Genomic DNA, 13,989 nt, shown 5'->3' with positions numbered 1-13,989 from the left:
GTAAAAATAATATCGAACTCATTTTCTTGTAATTAATAATTTTTTCGGCCAACCTAATCAATTGCAAATACCGAATCTTGTTAAGAAGTGTACGCTGATTTCAACAAGCTTTTTAGGTGTTCTCTTGCTTCATTAGATCAAAAGTTTTTCAAAAAATATTCCTAAGGTGGTAAAAAAGAATAGGGTCATTACCCCTACCTACTGTGTGAAATCGAGTAGGTAACAAACATGAAATTTCCAATCTGATTAGGTACCTATTTCATTTCACTAATAGGTAGGTATTGTCTTTTTTCCTTACTCATATATTTGTCGTGAAAATGAAGCATTTCAACTCAACAACTCACCATTATTTACGAGTAAATCAATCGCTCAGGGAAAAATGACGGGTTCTGAATTCTGATCAGGTCTGATTAAATCTGAACAGATCTAATTCGATTACCTAAATCTGGTTAAAAAATTAAATTCAGGAAATATCCCGATCAAGATCAGATCTGATCATAATACATAAAACAGGAACGAAACTGAAGTTTTTGTTTGAGGAGGAGGAGGAGGAGGGGGGGGATTTGCAGACTGTTATGAGAAATAAATACCTACCAATTTTGCCGAATAAAACGAAAGTTGAGGAAACAATTCTGCCAGTTGACATCATAGGCAGGTACCTAGGTCTTCTTATAGCTATCACGACTTATTTTCCTTGTTCAATTTTCAGAAGCCTCAAACATGGAATTGAGCTTTCAAAAATTGGTATTTTGATAGGGGAAAACACAATGTTTTTTATGTGCAGAGTTTGATTTTTTTGGTTTCAAAATTTTAGAATTTGAATGATGATTTTTTTAGAAATTCTAATGTTTAAAAAAAAGCAAACAGCGAACAAAGAGCAAGAGCTTTCGAAAATTCGTATTTTTATAGGTGACAGAGCATACCTAATTTTCTTCATGTGAGGAGTTCGACTTCTTTGGATTAAAAATCTTAGAAACCGGCCCGCGAACGAAATGAGGGCAAAAGCTTTCGAAAATTCGTATTTTGATAGGTGAAAGAGCTTTCAAATCAAATCAAATCATTTATTGCAGGCAGTAGGCAGCTTTAGCTGTATTTACAATGTCAATAAACTAGATATTAATTTTAACAAATTAACATAGTACTACTGGAGGGGGAAAAAAGTGAATTGAAAATACAGATAGGTAATTAAATTATACAAAGTGTTCAGAAATACTCTTTTGTGAGATATGTTTGAAATGAGGGGAAAAAAGGGAAAAAACAGAAAACCACAAAAAAGAAAAAAAAACAAAAAAAATTAAAACAACAGAAAGAAAAAAAACAACAGATTATAAGATACAGCTCATGAAAACACAGTAAAATACCCATTTGGTGAGAACAATAGTGAGTTTGAAATGAAATACTTATCATAAAAAATAGTAATTTTTGTATATGAGGAGTTCGGTTCTTTTCGTATCAAAATTTTAGAATTTGAATGAGAGCTTTTCAGAAATTCCAACTTTGAAAAAGAAAAGCAAACTCAGCTCGAACAAATTGAGGGCAAAAGCTTTCGAAAATTTGAGTTTTGAGAAGTAAAAAAACGTTTATTTTTCAAGTGAGGAGTTTATTTTTTAATTTAAAAGTTTTTTGAGTGTGAATAATAGATTTTCAGGAAGTTTGATTTTAAAGTTGGTTATTGGGTCAATTTCTCCATATTTGGCATTTTTGAAAATTATAAATACCTACCTACATATTTAGCCCGAGCGAAGCGAAGGCAAAATCTGAAAATGTGTAATTCAAGTTCTAAAAAAGTCAAATAATAGCAATGTTTATCAAGTGTAAATAGTTTTTTTTTGACGAGTTTGTCAACATTTGTCAGCATTATCAAAATTTGACGACTTTTTCAAAAATTTGACCCCTCTTCAGTTTCGTCTCAGCCAATTGTCATAATAGTCTACAATCCACGGAGCAAAAAGTACGTTAGAAATCGATTTTACTGAAATTTTTTGCTTACTAAAAAAATTATCCGGCAAAATGTAGAAGGGACCCGCGAAAACCCAAAACACATGATTTCAATATTTCAAAATTGCACAATAGGGGGCTGGAGCCTCAAAGGGGTGTATTTATGAACGTGGGCGCTACCAAAAAAATGAAACGTAGTCGTGAAGGGTGTCACCGCCAGATACCAAATATGTGTTTTGTTCTGCTGGAAATTAGCACAAACGGATTTTATGGCACTTTAAATGCAGTTTTTATGCATTTTTATGCATTTTTGATGGTTAAATCGTTCTGTAGTCATAAGTATGCGCGGCTACCAAAAAATTTTTGTGAAACTGGTTCGAAAAGATTATTTCCAACCGAACTGAAAAAAATGGCTGAAAAATACCTGCACAATGACGAGTAATGGCGCAGAGAAGTGGTTGAGAGGTTACCCCCACCCCAAAATTTAGTTTGACATTTTTTCTCCCGAAGTACTCGTGCGACCTATCAAAATGTATTAAAATTTCGCGTAGAATACGATTATACCATTAATTTTTAATTTCAACCCTTCTGTGCCTCTCTCCCCCGCCCTAAATTGTAGTTCGACAATTTTTTTTATGAATAATCCCATGCAACCTATCAAAATGCATCAAAATTTTGCATAAAATCTGAATATACCACTAATTTTGAATTTTAACCCTTGTGTGCCCCCTCCCCACCGAAAAGTGTACTTTGACAGCTTTTTTGCGAATACTCGCATGCGACTCATCAAAATACACTAAAATTTTGCGTAGAATCCGAATATAACATCAGTTTTGAATTTTAACCATTGTGTGCCCTTGCCCACCCTACAGTGCTCTTTGACAAATTTTTTGTGAATACTCACGTGTGACCCATTAAAATGCACTAAAATTTCGCATAGAATCCGAATATGTCATTAATTTTTAATTTCTACTTTTTTATGCCCCTCTCCTCATCCAATGTTGTTTTTAAGATGATAAATAATATTTTAAAAGTTTATGACAAAATAAAAATGAAAATTGTGCAACCGAATACTTATTCTTACTAATTATTGCACAGTAACCAAATATTATTACTATCTAGAAACTAAAATTTACAAGGGAACCTCTTGAGGTGCCACACTCCGATTTGAACGGGACCGCGATTTTCGGAAAGAGCATAGTGTAAAACCCCCAAAACCAAATTTTCAGCTGCCCAAGTTCATTTTTCGATTACCACTCTTGGGGTGTCACTCCCAAAATTGGCTCGAATGTAGATAAACTCGTTAAACAGATTGAGTTTAATACACAACTCGATTTTGGCTGCCCAACTGCATATTCACGCCTTCTGGAGCAAATTCAAAATTCTGGAGAAATTGAAAAATCGCGCTGGAGGCTCCAGAATGGCTGGAAATTGTGAAATTTTGATTTGGGGGGTTAGTTACGGACAAAATACAGCGATTCGCGTGAATTTCAAAAATTTCCACATAAACGGGAATCTTTTGATTTTTTGGATTTTTCAACTTTGAAAAAATCTGGTCAAAAAGCCACTTTTGAAGTGTCACTCAAAATCAGCTCAAATGTGGATAAACTCGTTGAACAGGTCGAGTGTAATATACAACTCGATTTTTAGCTGTCCAACTTCATGTTCACGCCTTCTGGAGCAAATTCAAAATTCTGGAGAAATTGAAAAATCGCGCTGGAGGCTCCAGAATGGCTGGAAATGGTGAAATTTGGATTTCGGTAATTAATACTACTTTTGGGACTTATTTGGACCATTTTTATTGATCAAGTACGTACTTTTTTTAAAAAAAAGCATAAATCGCCAAAAACAGTCAATTTTGAATTTTAAAAAATTCGCCAAAAATCGAAAAATGAACTTGCGCAGCTGAAAATTTGGTTTTGGGGGTTTTACACTATGCTCTTCCCAAAAATCGCGGTCCCGTTGAAATCGGAGAGTGACATCTCAAGAGGTTCCCTTGTTAGTCGAAATCACTGTCTGTGTAATCATCGCTCATGGATTCTGTGTTTAAACATGACGTGCAATTACATAGAATACATTTGTTGTCATTTTTTTTACAAGAACAGCGATGGTTTCACGTTAAAGTAAGAATTAAAAAAGAAATATGTACCTACAATTGATAATTTTAGTGTATTTTGATGGGTCGCATGCGAGTATTCGCAAAAAAGTTATCAAAGTACACTTTTCGGTGGGGGAGGGGGCACACAAGGGTTAAAATTCAAAATGATAAAACATCAAACAAGTAATGAGGTTTTTTCTTGCAAACAGAGATCATTCAAAAGAATTTGAGAAATTTTCAACTTTGGAGGCTATTATATGTATGTTTCCAACATTGAATTTGCCTACCTACAGATATTAATTTTTTTTCTTTTTCTATGTTTTTCAACTTTGGGGGCTTCATATAAGGACATCAACACAATTTAGAGGAGCAAGGGAGGGGTTTTCTTTAAAATGTGGTTATTTGAAATTACTCTGCCTAGAAATGAAACATTTTCAAAAAAATTGTGCCTACAAGATATCAATTTTTAATTTTTGTTGTTGATTTTTTCGACTTCGAGAGACTTTACATAAGGGAACCCACATCGTTTAGGAGACCAGGGGAAGGTTCATCTTGAAAATGTCCTTATTTAGAAAGATTCAGCCTATTGAAAAATTTTCACAAAATTTCTAAAAACATCTATTTTTATCTCGTTTTAATTTTTCCAAATTTGGAGAGCTCCATACAAGAGAGCCAACATCATTTGAGGGGTCCAACAATGGTTTTTTCTTGAAAAGGGGATCATGTAGAACAATTCTAATATGGAAATGAGGTATTTTGGAAACATTTTCCCTAATTTTGATTATTCTCATTTTTTTTCATTTTTTCAATTTCGAGAGTTGCTCTTTAATATTTGTGTAGGTGAGTACCTACTTAGTTTAATCAAGTACAGTTATATTTAATTTATATTGAACTTGGAACACTATACCTGCGGAAGATCAAAAATAAACACATTTTTGAAAGCTCGTCGAACGATTGAACATAAAGAGTTCTTAGGGAAAAAGATAAAACACCAGTTACTGGTAACCTAGTTAATTAGAAAACAACCATTCATCAAACCCAACGTGACAATTGTCACGCTGATGATGGATCAATAATACAAACACGCGAATCGACTTTTTAACGATCGTTGATGGCTGATTTTTACAAAACAAATTTGCATCATCTTCGCAACTGATCACAAATTAATGACTCAATTACAAAGAAATACGATTTTTGTAGAATTTTTTCCAAATGTACTTACAATACTTACACGAATCGCAATCACTAATTCCATAAACATTCGGTCGTTAATTTTGCAAGCAATGAATTTCCATTTACTCTACCATTCGTACAGTACATTAAAAAAATAGATCTACACGAGCAATGATCCATAAGTTTAAAAACACTCGTCACGTTTTATATTTTACACACATATTTCTGATAATAATAGTGAAAAAAAAAGGTCAAATCTTCATCGACTCAAAACACCAAAAGGTCACGGTTAACGCGAGTATGGAATTAATACACGTTTGAGATATACCTATACCTATTTCTTAAGAGAGAGAGAGATTTTGAAACAGGTATAACACAACTGATTTCCAATAATCATTGAATTCCATTACCCCGAGAGAGTTTTTTATCATTATCTAAGTATTTTTACTGTCAAAAATTTCGAAAATTATAATAAAAAATTGATTTGTTTACCTGTCGAGTACGATGCGATAAGTAACAAAAGTAAAATTCCAATATAGATGAATGATCGAGCACGTAAACTGAACCGGACATTTTGCACTATCATAGCTAAATTTAATCAAATCGATGTAACCGAATCACTTAACAATCGAAATCGATCCATCGGACGTAAACCGAATATGAACGAAGGAGTTGAACACGTTTGAATCGGTTCTAGACGCGAGATAACTGGCTCAAACTTGGAAGAACTTCGGCGGCGTAACGGCACATCTGGAAAGAGAAAGTGGCACTCTATCGGCCAACACGAGAAACTATTCGCTGACTAGTGAAAGTTTTTCCAAGTGTGCAAAAATTTTATTTTAGTCGTTGAGGTACATATTTTAAACGTCGAGTTGGAGTGTTCTTTTTTTTTTTACTCTTCTCGTTTATTTAGAGCCCTTGATCGCATTTATACGTCATCGTTAATCCAAAATACGAGCGATGAGAATGCTTATAATATGGAATTTATGGATGCAATATTTTATGGGAAGATTTGCATTTGTTTTTCAATTTGTTTGTGGACTTGGGTAATTTTGAAGTGGTTAGTTGGGGTGAAAAATCCAAAAAAATGACCATCCCCTCTCCCCTTCCCCTACATTTCTGTATTAATTTTCTCTTCAACGGTGAAGAACATTATACCTAAGTATGTACTATTACGAATAAACGAAATTAAAATACGATGGCTATTTTTTTCAATTATTGAAATTGGCGAAAACGAAGAAAAAATTGGCACCACTGCATCCCAAAATGTTTCATCTGCAGTTTCATTAATGATTTTTTTAATATGTATTTTGGCATAGGTAATTAATACGAAATATTCATATCAAGAAAAAATTTTCAAAACACGAATTTATCCAAAAATTAGAGGTTTGTAAATTTCAGGGCTGACACTGAAATCCAAAATTTTGGTATAGTGAATGCAAAAATTTGGGAAGAAAAAATTTTCAAAGCACGAATTTATTCAAAAATGAACGATTTACAAAATTTCAACCCTTTAGTAGAACCCAAAAAGAGATGCAAAATCTCAAGTAAGTAGGTACTATATAATTTAAACCGGACCATTTTTTCCAAAACAGGCTGTGTAGCGAAAGGAGCGAAAAAACTACGATTTTTTTGGAAAATGATTTCTCTTTGAGGGTTCAAATCTCCCGTTTAGAAGCACCTCTGGAGCTAAAAATTTTTGTTGGGTAACTTTCAACTCAAAATGAAGGGTTCTGCTGTAATTGGTCAAAATCCGGCGACTTTTTTTGTATTTGAGATGCACCCTACCCTACTAAATGCACTTTAAACCAGATCTTGAGAAAAATAAGTCGACGGATCTCGATCAAATTCAGTGGAGACTTTTATTCTGAGTTAAAAGTAGTAGATATGAAAAAAGTTCAAGCTTCGAAAGTGCCCATTAGAAGGGAGATATTTATCACTGAGTCATCAAAGGAGGGAGCATTTTCGAAAAAATCGTCGTTTTTTCGCGTATGATCTCTTCTTGAAAGAGTGAGACAGTTCCAAAAGACAGTATTCAGGATTTTGCATCGATCTAGGGTATTGCCATCAAAATTCAAGGCCACTTTTTGGGTTCTACCGAGCTGTTAAAAAATACACGAATTGTTTACCTATTTTTGAGTACGCAAATTTGTGTTTTGAAAATATTTTCTTCTCAAATATTTCGCATTGTCAATTTCAAAAAACTAAAAAAATTGAAGGGGAGGGGGTGAAGACCGCAGAACTAACAAAAAAGTCTGAAATCAGCCATTAGATATTTCCTATATTTTATGAGCTCAAAAACGAAGGAAAAAACACTCAATTTTTTTTTAAATTTTGACCCTAACCTACCACTCTAGAAAATTTGGAAAAAAAAGCCAAAAATAGTATAGGTAGTGGTCGATATTCTGGCGAAAAAATTTAGCCTGTGCGACTTTTCATTTTGGTGCAATTGCAGTTTGAAATTTTCTTTCGAGATTTGTGGGTAGAAACCAGTGGAAAAAATTTGAAAAAAATCCATGGATTGGTCCCCAGTCCCTCTGCACACCTCATAGAGTGCAAAACTTCTGGTCAATATAGTGAAGAATAGTAATTTTTTGCACGTAAAGCACACTTTTTTGGTTTGAATGAAGGGGGGGGGGAGATGAAAAAGAATAATGACTATAAACATGGCGTATGTCCCTCCCCCACTCCTACTACAGTTCTAGTCACGTTAGTTCATTTTAGTCCATTTCACCCCTACCTACCTGTTTGTTTTTAGACAGTTTTCTTTTTGTTAAAAAATATAGACGCTTTTGTTAATCCGAAAAATATGACATCGAAGAAGAAGAAAAAAAAGTAAAACAAGGCCGAGTAAATTCAGTACTAAGTTAAGATACTTACATAGGTAGGTACTTTTTAACAACAAAAGAGTCAAAAGTGGGTAGTCCTTGGCCAAGATTTTAGTTTCTTTAAATTATCCGTTGAAACGCGATTTTCTTCGGTATTCGGATATAATTTGTGTACCGGCAATAACGTCAACGAATGCTTATTTTTAACGAATTAATGTACTTATAATCTAACGTCTAATAGGTAGATCGAATGATCGATTCTTCTTTTTTTTAGATCGATTTCTGATTGTTTTTCAGTGCGTACACGAGTATAGGTAAAGCGTAGGTGTTATGGTGACTGTATAATGACATGGTCGATGAATTACCGAAGGACTTGTCGAGATTCTATTTGATGAAGCATACTTTTTGAAAAGAACAGAAGAAAAATACCGTTGTTTGATGGCAAAATTAATCCGAAAATCGTAAAAAAAAAATTAAATGGCATATAAATCGAAGTTGTGTAACATGATACAATAAATTCCCTTAGATTCAAAATCAGCTGACCTACATAAGTATAAAAATAATTGATAAAAAAGTCACATTTTGAAAAAAATTAATAAATTTCAGAAAATTATTGCTACAATAAGATTATATCAATGTTAATCACGTGTATCTATAGGTACAATAAACAAAAATTGTCTAGATAAGTACATATTTACATTTCATTAACATAAAAAAAGTAAGTATACATAGCTTGGGAACTCATCAGAAAATCTTTAAAATTAACAAATGAGGCTTAAAAATAATCGAAAATTAAGAAATTGAAATATACTGTACTTAAGTGAGTTCAGTATTGTAGAGTTTAAACGAATTATCATTTTTTATTCGAAATAAATTAAATTAAAACGAGCAAATAAATAATGCGATATATTTATTTAATTTTCTTTGACATGTACTTAGGACTATCTATATAGGTATCGATAGATGGCGTTAAAGGGTGTATAATTCAGAGCATAAAATAAAAAATTGTCACTGGGTGGCAGTAGCCATAATTTTTCAACATCTGGGTGGCACCTATATGTTATGTTTTGCCATTGGTAATGATTCCACCTTAACCCTGGTTCCTGGACTTGAAACGCGGGCATACACAGTGAATTTTTTTCGGTTTATACCTTTACAAGTGTATAAACCTTCATCTGCCAGCTGACGTGAGTGCATAAATGTAAATTAGATTGAAAGAAACTTACACCGTGAAAAATTCTAAAAGTCATATTTAGTTTACATACTTCGCTATTCGGACAACTCAATACTCCATTCCTTTTGATCCTGGTCGATGTACATTTACTAGGAACAGGTTTGTCATCCCGATACCACGTTATCTCCGGGATAGGTTCACCATAAACGGAACAAGTGATATTAAAAGTCTCGTCTTCTAACACAATCATAATAGACACAGGCTCAGACCGCTCATAATCAATTTGCCAGCTTATCAGATTTGAAACGAAAATTGCACTTAGGTATACTTATTTATGAATAATTCTGTAGAATATCAGGCAGTGAATATAGGTATTAAATGCTTACTATGTACAATCAGCTTCATCCGTTTTATCGTAACAGTCGATTTTTCCATCGCAACGGAAACTTATGGGAATACATGCTTTAGTTTCATGACCGTTGCATTGGAATTCATTAGATCCACAAGGTCGATCTGAATAATTGAAATCGTAATCAAATGTGTTACATCTGCTGTACTTTACTCAAAAAAAAAAAAAAAAAAAATCAAATGGGTAGGTATAGGTACGTACAAGTATAAAAATGAACTATCTACGAGTTCAGCAATGAGCAAATACTGCAGGAGGTAAATATAAAAAGCACGTGGGTTAGAAAAAAGATGATGGATAAATAATACCTATTAGATACTTATAAGTAGATAGGTAGGTAATTGTTGTAGTTTCTCACCGCAACCTAGTTCATCTTCGTCATTAGGACAGTCTCCTATTCTATCACATACATGACGTCCGCGAATGGACGCACCATTTTCGCATGTAAACCCTGGAACAAAAATACAAAATGCTTAAACAGCGGAATAGTGCAGTAAAATCTATTCTTTTTTTAATTCCCAGTTTTTTACTTTGCTTAAAGCTGATAGTAAGTCCTATAATCTTCTATACCTGCGTATATTTATGTAATGTAGGTAGATATACTTACGTGTCTCCACAAACATGACCAAAGATCCTTCATCTGCCGTCGTCATAACTTGACAAAATTGCATGCAAAAGACCTTAAATGAAAAATTATTCTGTAATACATACTACAAAAGTTACGATCAAAATGATTAAAATATAAAAAAATGAAACCCGCGCTTGATCATATTTGTAAAATATCAGGCACGATTTTCCAAAACGGTCTCGGTCCATTTTTCAGAGTTTTCTGGGAGGATAAAAACCTTATACAAATTTATTTTCCATAAGTATACCTAATTCCGGCGAATTTACCTATCACTAAAACACTTATTTGACAATTGATTTTGTGTTTCATTGGCAACGTTGTATTGACCGCATTTTGGAGTATTGCGGTGCCTCTCAAAAAAAAAAAAAATATTTAGGCAAATAAACTTACTGATAGTACAACCACGAAAATCGCCGTACCCTTTCTCAACGAACACCAAGTACAACAATACTTCACTTTAAACATTTTTATTGCTGGTAGGTATACCAATGGAAATCAAATATTATTTTTTATTGGAATCCAAACAGAAAGTTCGTAGGTATCTAATTCTGTAGTGCACAAATCTATACGGACTCGCGTGTACATAATATAAGTGCATAAATAAATGATTATAGTTAGGTACAGAGTCGTAATCAAATCAAAACCATAGGAAAGATGAGACATCTATTTGGGTTTAATCTGTCAACGCAAATTGCAAATCACGTGCATATAAATATGGGTGTACTTTACGACGCTGTTTTTCCAAGCACACGTGCACAGGAAATCGTGAATCACTTGATGCTGATAACAGACGGTTTTATCAAGGGATTATAGCGATTTTTGCCACTTTTTATGATAATTTCCGAATTTTTCTACTGATAAACGATTTCCCGGTAGCGGATGATAATTAATATTATTACGAAAAATCAAATATGAAGTGTTTTGGTGCATATCAGAATTAATGATTATTGTTTTTCACAACCTATTTAATGGGCTTAATAGCTCGAATTTCATGCTGAAACGTAGATATAGGTAGTCAGTTAATTTTTTGACAAACGCTATTCCTACCTGAAATGGCTGTTAACTAGTATTTGCACTTTTCGTAAATCGTTTTGAGCTTTTCTTTTATGCATCGATTGCGCATTTGGAAAGCCGGAGGGGGGGGGGTTTCCAACTTCTCCAATGTTTTACATTGATTATGCGAAAACATCGAAATATTTTTCCTGAAACTGGAGAAATATTTTGGAACGCAATGGAGCCAATTTTTACGTCATTATGAAAAATTTCAAAAAATCTAAAATTTCACAAGTTTTCGGTTTTTTTTATGAATTTTTGAAATTGGCCATACCCATAATGATCCAAAAATAAAGTCAAAAGTCAAGAGATACGCTAGTTACAATTTAACAACTGACTAGTGACAACGGTGACAAAAGTAATCCTTTTCGTGAAAAAATCAAGCATCAAAATTCAAATTAGAGTTTTGTGTTTTGAACTGCTTAAATTAAAATTTAATGAAAATCATTTATTATTAAGATGATGATGAAATAAAAATTTTTCATTTTCTATTTTCTCATTCTAATTATTTTTATTAAATTTCCCGTTTCCGTAGCCTAAATAAAATAAATAATGGTAAATCAATAATTCAATTTGTGATTTTGTGACTTTGTGGGTAGTTGAGTTGATTTTCAATTTCAATAATAAGATATTCTCATTTCTCACTTCACACTTCACAGTTTATTTTTTGGATTGTCTCATTAGTCATTTTTCAAAATTTCTTAAGAATTTCTACATTATTTCACTCAATTAATTTTTAAATATAAATTTTATTATAATTATTCGCAAATTATTTTTTTTGTAGCAGTATATTTTAATTTTTATTTTTCTTCAAAAAAAAAAGAGGCGAGTACGTCAATGCGACAAAACGACGATATCATAATGATTACTGCGACTAGACGATTGCGAAAGAACAAACACACCAACACGAAACACGATAACATTATCAGTTATCAAGAAAAACCGAAGTGAAAACGTAAAAAAATACTATGAACTTTTGCACTTTTTAACCAAAGTTTCGCTTTTGATTTTGCAAAATGGGACTAGCGGATGTTGATTATTTCGGCTTTGCCTATGCCGTAGCCGTAGCAGCCGGAGGTATTGTCGGGTATGTCAAAGCTGGTACGTGTCCATCATTACTTTTTTAATGAATAACATTCAATCTTGATCTTAACGCCATCGTACAAAGTTCTCATGGCCTTACGATGAACAAAAGGAAAGCATTCGCAGCGGTCATCGATACCTACAATTCGTCCATCTTGGGTTACAATGTTTTAAAGCTAAATTTGTCTACTGTTCGAATTCTCTGGTAAAGAAACACCGGGACTGGCGTGTCCGTTCCAAATAAATCAGAATACTACGTACTGATCTGAACGTCATCGACAGCATTACGAACCTCTCACTATAGTGATGGAAAACTGAAACTGAAAAAAAAACTGATCTCGAAGTACTTCATTTTTTCTAAAAATTTTCAAAATATTTCAAGTTACATGGCTACAAGCTTGTATGAACTTTATAAATCTACTTATTAGCATTCGTAAAAATGATATTTACAAGCATATTTTAATCTACTAATGTGTTTCAACTTTCAGGTAGTATTCCCAGTTTAGGAGCTGGACTGGTTTTTGGATCGATATTAGGTTACGGAGCATACAGAGTAACTCAAAATCCTCACGATATTTACTTATCTTTGGGTACCAGTTTGGTTTTAGGAGGTATAATGGGTGTGAGGTATTACAATTCATCAAAATTCATGCCCGCTGGATTAATCGCACTTTTAAGGTTAATAAATGAATAATTGATTATCTATTTGCATTAGTAATTTTAATTTTAATTTCAATTTCCTCGTAACTAGTTCTTCAAAGCATATTGTAATGCGTGATTTTGTTTCTTTCTCTTTCAGCTTAGCTATGGTAATCAAATTATCATACCGAGGAATTTCGGATTTGGTTGAGAATCAGAAACATAATTAATAAGAATTTTTTCTTTGGTCTTTTGTGTAACAGGTTCTGAAAATACTTTTCGTTTCTTAATTTTATAAAGTGTCGCTGGAATTTTAAACTGCTATTTTATACGATGGATTTTTCTATCACAAACCAAAAAGTTGGGAGTAGCATCACTTTGTTTTCTAAGTGTAGTTTTTATCATTATTTTAATTTTTTATAATAATCAGGTAGTAAAATTTTATTTCTTAGTAGGTACATACTGTACGTTGTAATGCAGAGATTACTTCGGTTTATTTTCGACGAGTTATCTGAAATGTTTATTTCGTATAATTTTTCCATATCTAACTAGGATATAATAATAGCACGATCTAACGAGATGGGTAAATTTACAATACTTTAAATTGTACATAATAATTCTAATTTACATTTTCTAATTCTTTTACATCACCTCGAAGACTGAACACTTATTTCTCATGAACTCGGAAGCATTTTATAGAAAATAAATTCTTAAATTTATACAAACCCAACTCAGGTATTTTTGTTATTACAGTTTTACCCATTTCTATACATTTTTTACCAACCGTAGATTATCTTTGTATTTAATATAAAAATCACATTGTACCTACAATGGTAAAAAAAATACATTTTATACAAATTAATTTTAGTTTATTATTATCAACGTTAATTTACACATTAAGAAAACTGGTAGAATTTTGCTACAAAATGGTACAATTCTTTCGAAAAATTTGAGACGTTTTGGAAAATT

At 32.7% G+C, this 13,989-nt stretch overlaps 3 protein-coding genes across 3 annotated transcripts in view; 1 reads left to right on the top strand and 2 right to left on the bottom strand.

The window, feature by feature from the left end:
* Nucleotides 1-5,950, bottom strand: part of Duox (dual oxidase) — a 79,655-nt gene extending 73,705 nt beyond the window's left edge. Inside the window, exon 1 of the mRNA XM_065346201.1 lies at nt 5,702-5,950. Within this exon, the coding sequence (XP_065202273.1) occupies nt 5,702-5,795 (94 nt within the window). The 5' untranslated portion in view covers nt 5,796-5,950. The remainder of the gene's footprint in view (nt 1-5,701) is intronic.
* Nucleotides 5,951-8,930: 2,980 nt separating this feature from the next.
* LOC135842569 (atrial natriuretic peptide-converting enzyme-like) lies at nt 8,931-10,888 on the bottom strand. The gene is made up of 6 exons (XM_065360093.1): nt 10,636-10,888; nt 10,225-10,297; nt 9,976-10,068; nt 9,598-9,724; nt 9,303-9,501; nt 8,931-9,219 (listed from the first exon to the last, which is right to left on the bottom strand). Exons 1-6 carry the CDS (start codon nt 10,708-10,710, stop codon nt 9,091-9,093), a joined length of 696 nt encoding a protein of 231 aa, XP_065216165.1. The 5' UTR covers nt 10,711-10,888; the 3' UTR covers nt 8,931-9,090.
* Nucleotides 10,889-12,210: 1,322 nt separating this feature from the next.
* On the top strand, nt 12,211-13,882 carry LOC135832740 (transmembrane protein 14C). Its single transcript, XM_065346187.1, has 3 exons — nt 12,211-12,399; nt 12,870-13,059; nt 13,181-13,882. Exons 1-3 carry the CDS (start codon nt 12,315-12,317, stop codon nt 13,248-13,250), a joined length of 345 nt encoding a protein of 114 aa, XP_065202259.1. The 5' UTR covers nt 12,211-12,314; the 3' UTR covers nt 13,251-13,882.
* Nucleotides 13,883-13,989: the final 107 nt, after the last annotated feature.

This window comes from Planococcus citri, chromosome 1 (genome assembly GCF_950023065.1).
Source record: "Planococcus citri chromosome 1, ihPlaCitr1.1, whole genome shotgun sequence".
Lineage (NCBI taxonomy): Eukaryota > Metazoa > Arthropoda > Insecta > Hemiptera > Pseudococcidae > Planococcus > Planococcus citri.
Note: the sequence above shows the minus strand (reverse complement) of the source record. Positions and strands in the feature narration are given on the sequence as shown.